General features: G+C 44.9%; 1 protein-coding gene across 1 annotated transcript in view; it reads right to left on the bottom strand.

Annotated features, from left to right (window-relative positions):
* Positions 1-17635, bottom strand: part of LOC144753527 (guanylyl cyclase C-like) — a 632982-nt gene that overhangs the window by 232037 nt on the left and 383310 nt on the right. Inside the window, exons 14-15 of the mRNA XM_078641183.1 lie at positions 15850-15921; positions 14684-14788 (exon numbers count right to left, since the gene is read on the bottom strand). Coding sequence (XP_078497309.1) covers positions 14684-14788; positions 15850-15921 — 177 coding nt within the window. The remainder of the gene's footprint in view (positions 1-14683; positions 14789-15849; positions 15922-17635) is intronic.

Genomic DNA, 17635 nt, shown 5'->3' with positions numbered 1-17635 from the left:
TATTGCAGCTTCTCGGGTGCCGAATCAACACGGCTCCATATCTAAGGACGCACTTCCCACCCCCGAGTAACACCACTAAGGACTACTCGACCGCGAGGCAAAATTAACCTCGACCCTGACCAGGTAATTATTAGCCCCGGGACCCTATACGAGGGACCACACCCGGTACCACTTCGTCCTTGACCCCTTTAATTTCGTTGTTCTAGGTACTCGTACACTCTCGGTACCCTGATCACCTACGAAGGCGCCTGACCTGGACCAAGCACGTTGCTCGGCAGGTTAGTGATGCCCCTGACCGAATCCGGGTGGTTGCATGAGGCGAATGTTCTATTACCCACCGACCCACTTCGGAGAACGAATGTTACAAGTCGAGTAATATTCCCACTCACCCATACCAACTGTGGAAACAGCCCATGTGCCAAACAGTTTTAATTTATTTTACCTAACCACCCCACGGGCACCTCGTTTCACATGTGACGCACGCACACCACAAACGAATCCCCCGTCTCTGATGCCACCCATGTGCCAAACAGTTTTTATTCAACCTAACCACCCCACGGGCACCTCTAACGCACGCACACAACAAATGAATCCCCCGTCTCTGGCGCCACCCAATGGCCACTGACTGGATCATCTGAATACCCCAACAATCACCCATTAGCTCACGGACTTCACTACCTTCACCGCTTGATCACGATAAAGCTAATCATTTCGGCGGACCACTCACACTGACCAGGTCGACCTTTTAAACCTTTTGTTCACCGGGCGTTTTTTTCTACTCGCATGATTACGTTACAGACCTGCCACATAAACCTGTACCTTGACATATATGCTATGGCCTCGGAACCATCCACATAATTCTCGCTACGATAACTGTTTCTATGTTCTTACTATACTGGGCGGATGCCTTATGTTGTCTCTTTATTTTTTCCCCCCCTTTCACTCCCACAGGCATTCGTAAAAAAACAGGCAATGATTAAAATAGTCCTGATGATGATCCCGGTTCATTAGGAGCCAGGGGATCAAAACGTTGACGCTTGAACAGTATTACAGGAAATTCAATTGTATGTTATTCTGTAAATACTGTATGTCGAAACTTGTTTGAATTGATTAATAATTTGCAAGCGACAGTTGGCTCCAAACCTCTTGCCTGAAAAAACCTTCTTCTTTTCTTACTTAATTTTTCTACTATGTTTTTCTCCCTCGTAGGATAGGTACAGGATTGCGCCCTATCTAAATGTTTGTATTTGACCCTCTCCAGGTCAACCCAATTCCGTTTGATCTTAAATTAAACATTTCCTCACCCGGCTGGGTTTGGAAATTTGATTATAGTACCGATTGTGGTCTGTAATTTCATCTTTTTTCTGTTCATTTAAAAATTTCCTGAGGACCTCTGTTGTCTTTAATAGTTGATCACCCATGGTCCAAAGGTACTTTTTGGGTTCCCTTGTTTATATGAAATTGACCTGAGCGCAAACGCTGGTTTGCAAGGGTTTACATTCTGTCCAAACTCTCTTGTTTGGGTTCCCTAGTACTCATTTCCTTACTTCTCTACCCTGACACTCTACTTACACGGAGAAATCCAACTCCTTTCTTCTCCTCTTTGGCGAGGCAATTATGTCATTTTTAGCTCCTTTATACACAGACGATTATATTAAACATCTATGTTCTGGCCCTTCCTTGCTTTCAGATAACTCGGATATCCCCAACCAGACCAATAGTTCAATACCAGAACAACTAGAGAAACTAAGGAAGAAGCAAGTCCGATTACAACTAATGATATTGATGCTGACGGACTACCTCAAGGCAGACGTGATCCCCTTAGGCCTCCAGGTCCGGAATATACCAGGCATCTTTACGGACAACCCTAAATACATATCAAACTTCAGTTACATAGGGACTACCTGCTCCCGCCACTGGTTGGTATTAGGTATCGACATAGCTACCGAAACGTTAAAATCTTTAGAGGTAGAAATCGCGGACATCCTCAAACAAATAGAGGATTCCAATGATACAACAGAGAGCAAAAAACTCATAGAACAGGTGGACAAGACTGTGGCAGACTTTTATAGAATCGAACAAAACAAAAAATCAAACAAGGTCAAAAAAGACATAAAATCTTACAATATTGAAGTGACTTATCCCTATCTGCATAAAGACTTCTATACTAACAGGTCATATACTAATCCTCAACACATCAGACCGTGGGGAAGATTTAATAGGCGACAGAACCTGGTGGGCTTTTCTGATACTTCTGCCGAATCCTCTGATAACTCAGACGCAGGCGAAGGCTCTAGCACCTCAAGACGGGGAGGGGGGGCACACCAAAGTTCCATTCCTTTTTTACAGAGGGGCCAACAAGAACCGCCACAACGTGCGCGGGTCAAAAAAAAACAAAGATGGTTCAACCCTCCGGGGGAGCGGAGAACCAGGAACAATTACTACCAATGGTAACACCTGGCCCCGCACAAACTGACACGATTCCCATCTTTAATCTCACTAGTTACTTGCTAGCTGAGGATGAACTCTCCCTCCTTAAGAAGGGCCTCACCTTTGTTCCGACAATAGCACCTAACTTTATGGAGGTCCAGACTGAACTCCTACGCTTCTTCAGACGCATCAGACTGAAGGCATTTTTTCAGATCCATCCCTCATCTGAAATTAAGGCATATACCCCTTTCCGCCCACCCTCAACCTTTCTACCATCTGCAGGAATGTTACCATCAGAGGTGATGACGTTTGAGAAACTGGTCCTTAAAGACCTCTCAAAATTACAACAACAAAGGAAATTTATACCCTACAACATCACATTTAAGGAGAAACAAGCCATCAGTTCCCTTAAAACTAATGACTCGATAGTCATTAAAAGCGCAGACAAGGGCGGTGGAATTGTTATACAAGACCGTGATTCATACACAGCAGAAATCCAAAGACAGCTGGACAATAAAGATCATTACCTCAGGTTAGCATCTAATCCCACCAAAGAAATTCAGGAGCTAATACGGAAGGTCACACTGAATGCAGTAGAAGAGGGCTTCCTGACTAAGAAGGAATTTAACTACTTAAACGTAAAAAGCCCCAGGACCCCTGTAATATATACACTGCCTAAAGTACATAAGAATATTACCACACCACCAGGACGCCCCATTGTATCTGCATGCGGTTCAATTTTGGAACCACTAGGGGCATTTGTTGACTTCTTTATTAAAGTCTTTGTCCCGCCAACAGCCTGCTATGTACGAGATTCCATGTCCATGATAAATTTGATCGAACATCATCCTTTTAACCCCACCACTGACACCTTGTGTACCATGGACGTGGAGTCTCTGTATACTAATATACCGCAGATTGCTGCACTTCAGGTCATACAGAAGATCCTAGACACACGCCCACGCCCCCATGCTGTACCTACTACATTCATTTGCCAGCTATTGGAACTCTGCCTTACCAGAAACTTCTTTTCATTCAAGGGCCTCTTTTATCAACAAATAAAGGGGACTGCCATGGGCGCAATTTTTGCTCCAAATTTGGCCATACTATTCATGGATGAAATAGAAAGGCAGGTTATTTTGACACCATCCAACCCCTTCTTCGCCGGTATCATCATGTGGCGTAGATACATTGATGACATCTTCATGCTATGGAGCTTCGACGTCAATGTTCTACGCCATTTTATGCACTGGATGAACAACAACTGTTCGGGCTTGAACTTCACATCCTCATCTGATAAGTTTTCTATAAACTTCCTGGACCTAACAATTTTCCACCATGAAGGTGAACTCCTAACACGCTTATTCAGAAAGCCCACTGAGAGGAATACGCTGTTGGATTACACCAGTAATCACCCCAGGGCCCTGAGAGATTCGCTACCTTTCTCTCAATTTCTTTGAATTAGGAGAGATTGCTCAAACAGGGAAGACTATTTCAAAGAGAGTGCCATCCTTGCCAACAAACTTAAAGATAGGGGTTACCCTAGGAAAATTGTAAAAAACGCTTTGAAAAGAGCATGGTACCATCCCCGAGAAACACTACTGGTACCAAACCCAAAGAAAGATCAGGATAGGATAGCATGCGTAACAACTTTCTCCCCCTTGTCTAATAAACTGAGGAAAATGATCCTACAACACTGGCCTGTGCTCAATGCAGGCATCCTTGAGATCGAGCGCCCTCTCTTTGCTTTAAAAAAAAGTAAGAATCTAAAGGACCATTTGGTCAGAGCAGCCCTCCCGTGTCCTGACCAACCCTCCACTCTTGAAGCTAGATGGGGTCTGTCCCCCATTGTTGGACATGTCAAATGTGGGGCGTTGTATTGTGTGTAATCTAACCATTGAAGGCAAAACACTAGAGTTTAACAGCATTACTTTCAGATGTAATACTCTAACAAACTGTAACACCAATAATGTTGTTTATCTTATTCAACGCCCATGTAAAAAAGTTTATGTGGGTCAAACGTCACAAAAAATCAAGACACGTATTTGCCAGCACAGAAGCCGCATTAGATGCAAGACACCGAACGCTCCGCTGGTAGAACACTTCACTGATGCAAACCATGACAAGGATGACATCCGCTGGACAGTACTAAAGGCACTGAAACTACCCCAAAGAGGAGGCAGCATGGCTAGTCTCCTAAACAAAGAAGAATTGAATTGCATAATATTGCTGGACTCTATCCGCAATGGACTAAATCGGACAGAGGACTGGACCTCCCTCCTCTGAGTCGGTTATGGCCTGTCCTCACCACTCTGCAATACTGTCTGCATTCTGTAAATAACAACATTGAAAAATGGATGAACTGCCAGAGGCTTCACCTCTAACATGAATAATCGATTTCATCGCACTAATTATGTATTTCTGGAGTGCGTTTGGATTTTATATTGAGTATAAATTCAAGCATTGACAATTGGGCATGTACATACTAGATTGTATTAACACTCGGATGTGCTTAAAGACAGGGCTCCACAGGGCGGTCTTCTGAACTTTGGGAGCACGTTGCATCACCACGAAGAATTTTTCTTCAAACCCACTAGCCCGTTCACCTATTTTTATCACGATCACGTCATCATAAATGACCCGTCCACGTCTCCCAATCACTATCACGTCATTCCCAAAATACCCTGATTCACAGATCTGACCACTCCAAAATGGCCCTTGACTCTGTCAATCATACAGGGCGAGCCCTTCCTCCACTCGGCGGCTCATGCCCATTCCAAAATGGCGACTAGAGAATCCTCGGGTGGCTAGTCCTCCCTCTATTTTTGTTCCACCACTAGCTATAAGCTCTGGTGAGCCAGTCCACAACACCCGAACAGCGGATCGTCGCTGGAAGAGATGCGGAGAGAGACCACCGAGTCTCCACCGTCAACCCACCGCGGTTTACACAGCTACTCAAGGTAAGCACCAGCCCTTGGGCGGGTCGAGCACCTCACCCTGGGACCACTCTGCTGACCCCTCCCCGTTTGTTAACTTTCTATTGCAGCTTCTCGGGTGCCGAATCAACACGGCTCCATAACTAAGGACGCACTCCCCACCCCCGAGTAACACCAGCAAGGACTACTCGACCGCGAGGCAAATCTAACCTCGATCCTGACCAGGTAATTCTTAGCCCCGGCACCCTTGGGCGGGTCGAGCACCTCCCCCCGGGACCTCTCTGCTGACCCCCCCATTTGTTAACTTTCTATTGCAGCTTCTCGGGTGCCGAATCAACACGGCTCCATATCTAAGGACGCACTTCCCACCCCCGGGTAACACCACTAAGGACTACTCGACCGCGAGGCAAAATTAACCTCGACCCTGACCAGGTAATTATTAGCCCCGGGACCCTAGACGAGGGACCACACCCGGTACCACTTCGTCCTTGACCCCTTTAATTCCGTTGTTCTAGGTACTCGTACACTCTCGGTACCCTGATCACCTACGAAGGCGCCTGACCTGGACCAAGCACGTTGCTCGGCAGGTTAGTGATGCCCCTGACCGAATCCGGGTGGTTGCATGAGGCGAATGTTCTATTACCCACCGACCCACTTCGGAGAACCAATGTTACAAGTCGAGTAATATTCCCACTCACCCATACCAACTGTGAAACAGCCCATGTGCCAAACAGTTTTAATTTATTTTACCTAACCACCCCACGGGCACCTCGTTTCACATGTGACGCACGCGCACCACAAACGAATCCCCCGTCTCTGATGCCACCCATGTGCCAAACAGTTTTTATTCTACCTAACCACCCCACGGGCACCTCTAACGCACGCACACAACAAATGAATCCCCCGTCTCTGGCGCCACCCAATGGCCACTGACTGGATCATCTGAATACCCCAACAATCACCCATTAGCTCACGGACTTCACTACCTTCACCGCTTGATCACGATAAAGCTAATCATTTCGGCGGACCACTCACACTGACCAGGTCGACCTTTTAAACCTTTTGTTCACCGGGCGTTTTTTTCTACTCGCATGATTACGTTACAGACCTGCCACATAAACCTGTACCTTGACATATATGCTATGGCCTCGGAACCATCCACATAATTCTCGCTACGATAACGGTTTCTATGTTCTTACTATACTGGGCGGATGCCTTATGTTGTCTCTTTATTTTTTCCCCCCTTTCACTCCCACAGGTATTCGTAAAAAAACAGGCAATGATTAAAATAGTCCTGATGATGATCCCGGTTCATTAGGAGCCAGGGGATCGAAACGTTGACGCTTGAACAGTATTACAGGAAATTCAATTGTATGTTATTCTGTAAATACTGTATGTCGAAACTTGTTTGAATTGATTAATAATTTGCAAGCGACAGTTGGCTCCAAACCTCTTGCCTGAAAAAACCTTCTTCTTTTCTTACTTAATTCTTCTACTATGTTTTTCTCCCTCGTAGGATAGGTACAGGATTGTGCCCTATCTAAATGTTTGTATTTGACCCTCTCCAGGTCAACCCAATTCCGTTTGATCTTAAATTAAACATTTCCTCACCCGGCTGGGTTTGGAAATTTGATTATAGTACCGATTGTGGTCTGTAATTTCATCTTTTTCTGTTCATTTAAAAATTTCCTGAGGACCTCTGTTGTCTTTAATAGTTGATCACCCATGGTCCAAAGGTACTTTTTGGGTTCCCTTGTTTATATGAAATATAGCTGTCTTCTGTAGCACCTGGGAGGACCATCTGCAGCATCCCCAGGAGGTGCTGCAGGCTTTGCAACGTGCTGGCCTCACCATCAAGGCTAGCAAGTGCCAGATTGGACAGGGATCTGTCGTCTACCTGGGACACCGGGTGGGCGGGGGTAAGGTGCAACCCCTCCATGCCAAAATTGAGACCATCAGGGCCTGGGATCCCCCCAAGACCCAAACTGAGGTCCGAGCCTTCCTCGGCCTCACTGGATACTACCGCAGGTTCGTCAAGGGATATGGCACCATCGTGGCCCCCTTGACCGAGTTGACGTCCAAAAAGCAGCCACGCAAGGTGATCTGGACGGCTGCTTGCCAAGAGGCATTTGAAACACTGAAGCGCGCGATGTGCACCGCTCCGGTGCTGGCCACTCCGGACTTCCTGAAAGAATTCATCATGCAGACGGATGCCTCAGGGCATGGCGTAGGCGCTCTGCTATCGCAACTCAACGACGACGGCCAAGATCAACCTGTGGCCTTCATCTCCAGAAGACTCCTCTCTCGGGAACGGCGATGGAGTACCATCGAGCGGGAAGCCTTCGCTGTGGTCTGGGCCTTGAAGAAGTTGAGGCCATACCTTTTTGGCTCTCACTTACTGATTCAAACTGACCACCGACCCCTTCGCTGGCTCATGCAGATGAGAGGCGAAAATCCCAAGTTACTAAGGTGGTCCATTTCCCTACAGGGGATGGACTTTAGGGTGGAACATCACCACGCCAATGCTGACGGTCTCTCCCGGTTTTTCCGCCTTAGTGACGAGAACTCCCTAGAGGTTGGGTAGCTCTCCCCTCTTTCAGCTGGGGGGGAAGCATGTTAGACCTGTCAGCCCTAGGGTGGTCTTTCCCTATTTTTTTCGCCCTTGCCTCATTTTTCCCACCTTCTTTTTCTTGTTGGCCCTTAGGTCTCCGGGCCCCTTTCCATGGCCAATCCATGTTAGGGTGCAGGTGCTCTCCACTCCAAATATGGCTGCCACTGGCCCCTGCTACTGCAGCGTGGTCCTTTTCTAGTAGCACCCTAGTTTCCAGGAGCTGGCTGGGACCCCAAACATTGTTGCAATGCCAGCCTGCCATCGCCTGCCCATAGAAAGAGTGGGGAAGCTCCTGGAACCTTCCAGACAAAAGGCGGAGCCTATTTGTGCCGCCTTAGAGAGTGGTCACCTGACCTGGGCATATATAAGGAAGGTAGGGAAACATTTTTAGTCAGTTGGGGCATCACTGACCTGGGGGACCCACGCAGGAGATTTAGGCGGTAGGGCCTAGTCAGGGACCTATGCCACTGGGAGTGACAGGGCTGAGGTGCTTCCTCCCAAGTAGAGTGAGAAACCCTGACCTAGCCCACTGATCTGGCCCGGCGGGAGGGGAACCCAGGGACCATCTACAGTGACCTGCTGACCAGCCCTCAACTCAAACCCCCCCCCCCCCCCCTCAAGAACCTGCTATCTCCTAAGGGCGCCAGAACAACCAAGCGCCGAGAAAACTCCTCTCTTGTGTTACCAGGACTACTGGGGATCAGCCAGGTACTGTGCTGTGCCACTTCTGCTCCCCCTATGTCTTCATCTAGGCCTGCACTGTCCTGCCTTGCCCCCATGCCTAACTGCCTGGACTGCCTGCTAAGCGCTTCCCCTACTTAGCGCTAGCCTCCTGAACTGCTTGTCCTGCTAATTCGAACTGTGCCCCCTCCAGCGCCCCCCTCTGTGCCTGGAGAGCGCTAGATCCCTGCCTCCTGGTGCCTGCCGAGCGCTCCCGTCCTCGCGCTCGAACTCTATATGGTTGTGCCCCCGAGGCGCTATACGTATCAAGCGCCCTCCTGCCTGCCAGCTGCGGGCCCCCCAAAGTGTTGTTCCAGGGAGCGCTGCCGGGGAAATCTCACCTCTGCTGCCCGGGAGTCCGTGGGGCCTCCGCGACATCGTCGCAACGCGCCGCCCTTTCGCGGAGCCTGCACTGGTGTCCTTGCCCCTCGGCGGCCCTCGGAGCCAGGAGAGGGCCGCCGCATCGTGAAACACCGGTAGGCCGCTCTAGGCCTCACTAGGCCCGACGAGGCCGGGAACCACCATCACGGGACGGGGCCGATGGCCGCGTCACTAGGCCACGCCCCCACCGCGCATTGATTACCCGCGTGGCTGAGCCCCTGGCAAGCGAGCCGCGGATTGGCTCTGGGGCTCGGCACACGCTGTTGCGGCCCTGCCATTGGCCCAAGTCACCGCGCCCCTTCCCTGACGTGCTGGACTGGTCCCGAGACCGGAGGAGACTACGGGAGGCCCGGGACTGGCCTTTCAGCAGCGCGGGGCCCCTAGAGATCTTCACCAGCCTGGAGAGAGAGAATCAGTGGGCCAGTCACCGGAGGGCTCTCTGAGAGGAACGAGAGCCCTCCCCTTCTGAAACAGCCGCAAGGGCCGAGAAGGCCGAAGATTTAAGGTAACCTCTGGGGGGAGGAGGGTGGCAAACTCGCATGGACGCGGGGCCTCCAGGGTGCCAGAAGGAGGCCCCGGGAACGCCCCTCCCCTCGGGAGAACTAAGACTGGGCCCCGTGAGCCTGAATTGGGCCCCTTTGAGCACTGGACCGGGGCCAGGGCCCCTCAAAATACTGTGAGGGCACACCGGAAGCGTTAGCCCCTGCCTGGGGGTTCAATGAAATGTATAATCCTGCCTGGTGCGAAGTTTGATCTACATCAGGAAGTGGTTACTCCTGCTCAAAGAAACTGGTTTACTCCTATCTAAGGAGAGGGTTATTGTTCACATAATCAGATGTTGCCTGGTTTCCTTAGGCACTGCGTATTCTTGCCTTGATAAAATGCTCTGCATTTGCCCAATGAAATGGTCTATTTTCGCCTACTGAACTGGTTGATGCGGTGGTAATGACCCTTGATTTCATTTAATGCACAGTTTATTCCTGCTTGAGAAAATGCTTATTCTTGCATACAAAGTTCTTTCCCTGCCTAGTGGGAGGTGACCTGCTTCCTAATGAAAAAGTGGTACTGCCAGGTTTCTTAAATACCCCCAGTTATCTACTAGGCTGTGCCTTTGATGAAAGGTTTATAGAGAACTGCTATATTGATTGTTGACTTACCCCCTTTACTACTGCAATGAAATGGTTCCTGAAATGTGCCGCAGTGATGATGAAATGTTCCCTTTGCCATCATGATGAAATGCACTATTGAATTCTTGATGCCTTGATTATTGAGTACCCTGCATTTTATTCTAGATAAAAGCTAATGTTTTATTAATTCAACGCAACCGGTGTGGTCTAAGTCCTTGCGTGCACTTATTGTCTCAGTGGATGCGTGTGCTGTGTAGTCACTAAACACCTAAGCTTTCGGGTGCCTACCTGCTCGAGCCAGGCTACCCCAGGGGAACTGGTGACCCTAGTTCCTACAGCAGGCCTCCAAAATCTTCAACTGTTCCTCTCCGGAGCTATACTGCATGCTGCTGCCTGGCTCTCTACAGGCACCAATCATTTCTCCAACCTTGCAGGTCCTTCACATGGGCTGAAACTGTACTGGTGGAAAGAGAAGTTTGAGTGTTGGGAAATGAGGCAGGGATGGAGGTGAGAGAAGTAATGAAGCATTACTTGAAAGAGTAACCTCAAGGAAAAGATGCAAAGCAGAGAGTTGGGAGCAGGATAGAAGGTAGGTAGACTAGACAGTATGAATGAATGGGCAAAGAAAGGAAATCAAAGTACAATTCTTGATAAGCGTAGGAAAAACACTATACACTAATAACCACCGATTTTTTCAAGATTTGGAAACAATGAAAGTACCCACCGGAATTTACAACAAAAATAAAATATAACGAGAAAGCCTAGACTTGAGTTTTTCATGATAGATTCCTCTGTACCCAGTAACAAATTTCACTGTGGTATCAGTAGTTACATAATTATGCTAGAGCAGAGACGTCATTGTATCAAAGGAAATGCATTACTGTGTCTACAGGGGAGGTGACATGATTGTACCAGACTGAATACGTTATTGAGTTACAACAAACATATCATTTCACTAAGGGCAGGGACATCATTGGACCATGGCAGAGGCATGATTTGACCACACATGAGTAGTTATTAAGGAACAGCAGGACATTATTGTGTCACTGGAAAGAAGTGATTATGCCACAGAAGAGACATTTCAGAAACAAAAATGAGGACATTATTGGGGCAAATAGAAGGAATGATTTGCCACAGCAGAGTTATTATTGTGCCACATACTGGAATCAGTGGTCCCAGAAATGTGACAGGGCTGCACAATCTGAAATGATAATGCCCTAGCAGAGATTTAATTGGGGTACACAAGGGAAGTGAAAACGCTAGAAGCACAGACATCGGGGCAATCAAGGGAAGAGATAATACCACAGCACAGACATCAGTGAGGCACACAACAGAAGTAATACTTCTACAGCAGAGACATCATGGATACACTAGAAAAGTAAAGGGGCTATCACATTATTAGGTCTCACCATAAAATTATTGTCCTAAACCAGATATGTAACTGGGCCACACACAGAAAATCATCCCCCAGCATATATACAAATGAGTTATGCAAAGCAGGTGATTCTTCTAAAACTTAACTTTATTGGGCCAGGAAAAGGAAGTGATTGTTCCACACGAGAGACATTACTAGGATATGGCAGAAATATGACCCTCTTACTGGAGATACGATTTGAGCAGTAACATATACGCCTTTTTTAAATGCTACAATATGTTTACATTATTACTGATTCCTTTGACACCAGGATTGCGTTTTGGCCCCACTTTTATTTTCACTATTTATTACCCAAGTTGACGCAACACTAAGACAGATACCTGCGGATGCCCAATTGATAGACGGAAAAGTTGTACCAATTTTGTTATATGCAGATGATGCTGTTTTATTATCACGTACCCCAATAGGCCTCCAGCGACTTATCAATAATTTTGTATTGTTTATTAATGGGAGAAATCTTTTAATTAACAAATCAAAGACCTTTGTTAAGACGTGTGGGAAGAAAGCCAAGTCAACTAGGACATTTTTTGTAGATAACACTAAAGTGCAATCGGTCAAAATGTTTTTGCTACTTGGGTGTAGCATTCGCAGGGAACGGGAAATGGTCACACACACACAAAAATGTGCGCTATAAAATGAGCAGGAATACTAATAGTATTTTCAGATTTTCTACAAAACTGGTGGACCGAAGACTAAAAGATATGGTGGCCTTTTATAATGCTAGGTGTGAATTCTCTGCATTATATGGGGCAGGAGTTTGGGGTAATCATTGTGAAAAAAAACTCCAGCATGATGAAAATACTTTTCTCAAACGTTTGCTGGGTGTACCAACATCGGCTTCCACTGAATTAATACATCAGGAAGTGGGAATCAACTACATTTCCGACTTAGCTGCCCTACGCCCCTTGCTATTATGGCTATCTATTTGGTCCAAAAATGAAACCCTATTTACGCAGTCTATTATCAAAGATTGCCTGAAGCTGGACCATTGTTCCCGCATCGCCTGGCTAAGATTCATCCACCATTGGTACAGTCTTTTGTTTAATTGTAACATCCTTGTGGAGCCAGAGTATGCAGCCTCGATAACAAAAAAGGAGCTAAAAGTAATTTTCTTAGCTCATAAAAGGGAGGCTCGAGGGAGACTGATTGGGGAACAATCTACCCTTGTATTTTATTAGCAATTAAATCTTAGAAATGGCTTCCAGGCATACTTAACTGAAGTGAAAAGAATTTCCCATCGCTTCGTAGTGACACGACTTAGGTTAGGAATTGTTCACCACCTTGTGGCTTTTCCGACTATGAAAAAAAGTACTAATTCTGTATGTGATAACACATCCAATCAAAGCTGCTGTCATTTCTTAATGTTTTGCAAATGTTATTCTTTTATAAGTGAGTTTTATCTGAAACCTATCTTTTTCAAATATAATGTTTGGTCCACTAAAAATGCTATGAAGTTAATGTTTTCTCTGTAAGGCCCAGATATTTGTTTTTATGTTGCATCTTACATTTTAAAATGCATAGCTGCTAGGAAATCTATCGTCCTCTGAGTTGATACATTTTCTAGCCATGATTTAACCAATTAAGATAGTACGTTAGCACTTTATACATTTTGGGTGAAAGTCTTTGTTTATGTGTCTTACACTTAATAACTTATATGGTAAAACAGAAGGTATAATGCTATAATTTTACTAAATTTAGTATCAATAGCACATGGCACTTTTTGCTAAATTTGCACGAAATGCATATTGTTGGCATATGGCACTTTATTGCGAAATGTGCACATAATGTGCCAATTGATAGCACATGTCACTTTGGAAAACTTGTACGAAATGTGAATTAACTATACAAGGTACTGTATTGCGACATTTGCACATTATGTAATATAGAGAGCATTCAGCACTTATTTACGATTTTGCACGAATCCTATTAACCTATGTTATAGATAAAGCCTCTCAGGTTGTTTAGAAATATTTGTGAATTTAATGTGGGCTGACAATAATATTATTGTATTTTAATGATTGCTTATATGGTTCTACTTTACAAATCGAATAAAGCTTTGAAACTGAACTGAAACTGACACCAGGATTCAAACTGCAAATTAGGCAATGGATAATGAAAAGAATGAGACGCCCATCCTTATGAATACTACATTGCAATAAAGTAATAGTCCACCTGCTCTCTCGGAACCTAGCTTTCCCTCCAATCACAAGTTGACTGTATCTTTTGCCTTTGAGGTGGTACAGCACTCCTTTTCCATTTGGCTAGATACGCACTACACAAATACCAAATAGGTACATAAACACAAGTAAAATGGCAACATACTCTCCCAGGCATAGTTCAGAGAACATTGAATTGCAAACCATAGACTTTCTATAATTTAGCCTCCTCTGAGCATTATCCGTGCAGAGAATTACTCAGGGGCTTTCACTCTTAGAAGCTAAATTCAAACCTGCCAATCCAGATGTGTGACTGTCGGTGTTCTTCTACATGTGAATGTTATCTCCAACTAAAAGTAAGGAATGAGTCCTACTAAAAGTAGAGGATGTCTCACCTGCCAACTGAAGTCTGCAACAGTTCATGAGATATTGCCATGACACTGGAGACTGGATAGTGAGGTCTTAACCCAGAAAAAGCTGTTGTTGCTTGCAACCTCTGTAGTAGCTCATGGGAATGTAGCATATTCAGACAGAAGAGTGGCAGAGCATTTACTAACACCGAAGGATCCATCTACTGCTGCATACACCCTCTGCATGCGCCCATGACTAGGCCTGTATGAGATTACTATTGGGCCCACCAAAACTGTGAAATAGCAAATTTTGCAAAATGCTTTTTGAACAGAAAATGTCTGATTCAAACAAATTCCTCTAGGAGCTGTTCCCTTCTCTTCGTTTTCATGCCTTTTGCAAGCAAGATATGCCCTTGCATTCAATGTTCACGTGAGATGCAGCAAAATGACTTTTGCATAAATTACTTGAACATTTGATAACAACCTGCCATTGCACACACCCCTTCCTGTAAGATGGCATCATGTGTCAGTCCTTACCCGGAGGGAGCCCCTGTCACAGTACTCAATCACAGCAAAGATCATGGCATCCATCTTCACTGTTCCATAGAACTTGGTCAAGTTGTAGTAGTCAATCTGCAAAATCTACAGAACAAGAAACCAAAATTTGAAAATTAGGAACTTTCTACAGCAGCAAAACTGATAAACTCTTGGGCTAAACATGTTGTTATAGGGAAACATCTATTACAATGCAGGCATTACAACGTAGTGCCTTTACAACGCAGTCCGTACCACAACTGTGACATTACCAGAGTTCCATTACAACGCAAGTCATTACAACAACTATCTTTAGGGAATGTGGTGTTGGACTGGTGTTGGATTGTAAGTCCAACACCTTCCCTACTGATACACTTACTAGAGTTGGAATAGTAATTTTAACTATTACAAAGTCCAGTGGTACCCTAAAGCAAGTCGTTGTAATGACTTGCTTTGTAATGGAACTCATGGTAAGTACACAGTCGTGGTATTGACAGCATTGCTAAGCCACGCATGGTTTTAGCATTCATTGTAACAGATGCTATTCGTCGTTATAGTCTGGAAACTGAACAACTCCTCACATATTTGAAGGTCTGAAGTTGTTCCTGCCAATAATACTTGAAAGTGGAATCGTTTGGGATTCATAATTTCACAGTACCAAAATATAGCTTCAGGAAGCACGGCAAAAGTATGTGAAAAGTATTATTGAGAGTGATATGTTGTAACTTATGAACTGCAAGTAACTGAGGAATGTCTGAGACAAAAGAAGTAACTTACTGAGCTATCTACATAAACTACACGTCTGTGATCTTCATGGTACACCTTGTGTTTTGCAGCAGACACCTTAACCCTGTTCTACTTTTCTACATTTTTTTGTCAAAACTGTTATTAGACAAACTCCATCAAGGGCATTAACACTAGAGTTAGCTTGGCATTATTATGATTGTGTTTTGATTTCCTTGTTCCAAGTCAATTCAATATGGAACTCATTGGTGTGATTGCCTTGCATGGCACTTGTAGGTGGCTAGGTCAACCTAATGAGACTTTTTGCCTAAAAGTATAGGATTTCATGGGTGTCTTAACAGGCAATTTTAAGGTATGTGTTCTGTATTAAGCCCAGCCATGTGACCCCATTTCCTAACTAAGACCAAAGCAAGGCTTTTGTTTACCTTATTGAGGGCGATCTTCTGCCTCTCTGTAAAGTTACCATCATTGTGTTTCAGGTCCTTCAAAATAATGACCTGAAAAAAGTGAACATAAGATGAGTCAATGAGGTACAGTGTTCGTCATCGAATGCCCTCTAAGATTATCAACATAGGTTCCTAGGAGAACATGTACATTGGAGAACCCACCAAGGCACACCTGGCCATCTGATCCATTAGAAAATACAGTCACAGGAATAGGAGGACGAGACATGAGAACAAGGCTTAGGACAATCTTGTGAACAGGAATTGAAGGTACAGAAAAGGAAACTAGAATAATAGTGACAAGAAAAGGGCCGAAGAAATTGAACCAAGAAGGACAGAGAGGGGTGATAATGTTGCAACAAAACTATTGTTGGGAAAGGAGAAGAGATCCAAAGAAAGAGAATGAAAGAAAGAGAAAAGATGAGTGCATGAGAAAGAAGGAAGAAAGAGCCAAAAAAAGTAAAGAGATGAGATAGTGAGAAAACTGAGAAAGAGAGTAAGAAAGAACAAAAAAGGGACTAAAAAGAACTTACGAAAGACCCAGAGAGTGAGTTAGTGTTAGCAACATAGACTGACAATAACCAAAAATCATTTTCTTCATAATTAGTTCCCTTAGCAGAATGTAAGGTATAAGTGGAAATAAAAAGGTCGTTAGGATGACACAAATATCAGTAATCTAATGTGGGCTGGTATGAACACATTTTTCAGCGCCTCTTTTTAGCAGAGAACAACCTAACAAAGATTTGGAATCGCTATCTTGTAGTACGTGGGGATCATGGGAGGGCTGCTGATAAATCCTGATGCCAGAGAGAAGAGTTGCCCCCTTTCTAAGAGACAAACATCACATTTAATACTACAATGTATACCTATGTGTGAGGAGGTCTCCGCAGAAGGAGGCAGAGATCTCTACACATAAAAGAGGATAGGTGGAGGTGTAGACCTCGCATGAAGGTTAATGAATACCATTTTGTGGTATGTTAGTAGTACTATGGTATTGCTAGTAACATACGACAAAATGCAGTTTGTGAACAGGATCCCTGCGATTATATTATTCTGATGTTTGTCGAATGTGTTAAAAAACAGGTCACGTCCATCATGGGAGAACGCTTAGCCAAGAGACCATATCTAGCACAATAGAAAACGTGTAGATCAAGCACTGGCTACAGTGGTAACAGAAAGGCTTCATCAGACAGTCTCATTTGGCAATGGAAGATGAATGAGAAGGTCTTTAGAGACCTGCTTTGAGGTAAAGTATTAAGGGAAGGCCCATGAAGATATTACCTGGGATATGGTTGTGATGCAGTAAAAGCTTTCATTAGAGGAGATAGTTGTGCGCATCACTCCCATTGGTATTTTAGAGAAACAAAAGACAGACGATGTAGAAACACAAATGTCCGAGTAGGAGGTATAACATTAATCCAGTTCTTCTTCTAGAATGTATAGAGTTGACAGCGGTGGGGTTGGGAGGGTGGTGGTTTGAAGCCGTGCTAATAGGCAGCTTGACTGAAATTAAATCAATACAAGACCAAATTCAAATTATGCAGTACTTTATTTGCCATTATAATTTTAAAGATTTTTCGTTTGAACACACAATAACTCTGACTGGGCAAAGGTTTTGCCTTGTTAAGGCCAATTTATTACCCAAGTACAGAACTCAGCAACTGAAAAGTGACTAGTTAATCTTTCCGAAGGATCTGCCACTGCACATCACCACACATGGCACCTTTTTGGAATTTTTGATCTATGCTGAGTGTGGTAAAACTATAAC

The sequence above is a fragment of the Lissotriton helveticus genome, chromosome 1_1 (genome assembly GCF_964261635.1).
Source record: "Lissotriton helveticus chromosome 1_1, aLisHel1.1, whole genome shotgun sequence".
Lineage (NCBI taxonomy): Eukaryota > Metazoa > Chordata > Amphibia > Caudata > Salamandridae > Lissotriton > Lissotriton helveticus.
Note: the sequence above shows the minus strand (reverse complement) of the source record. Positions and strands in the feature narration are given on the sequence as shown.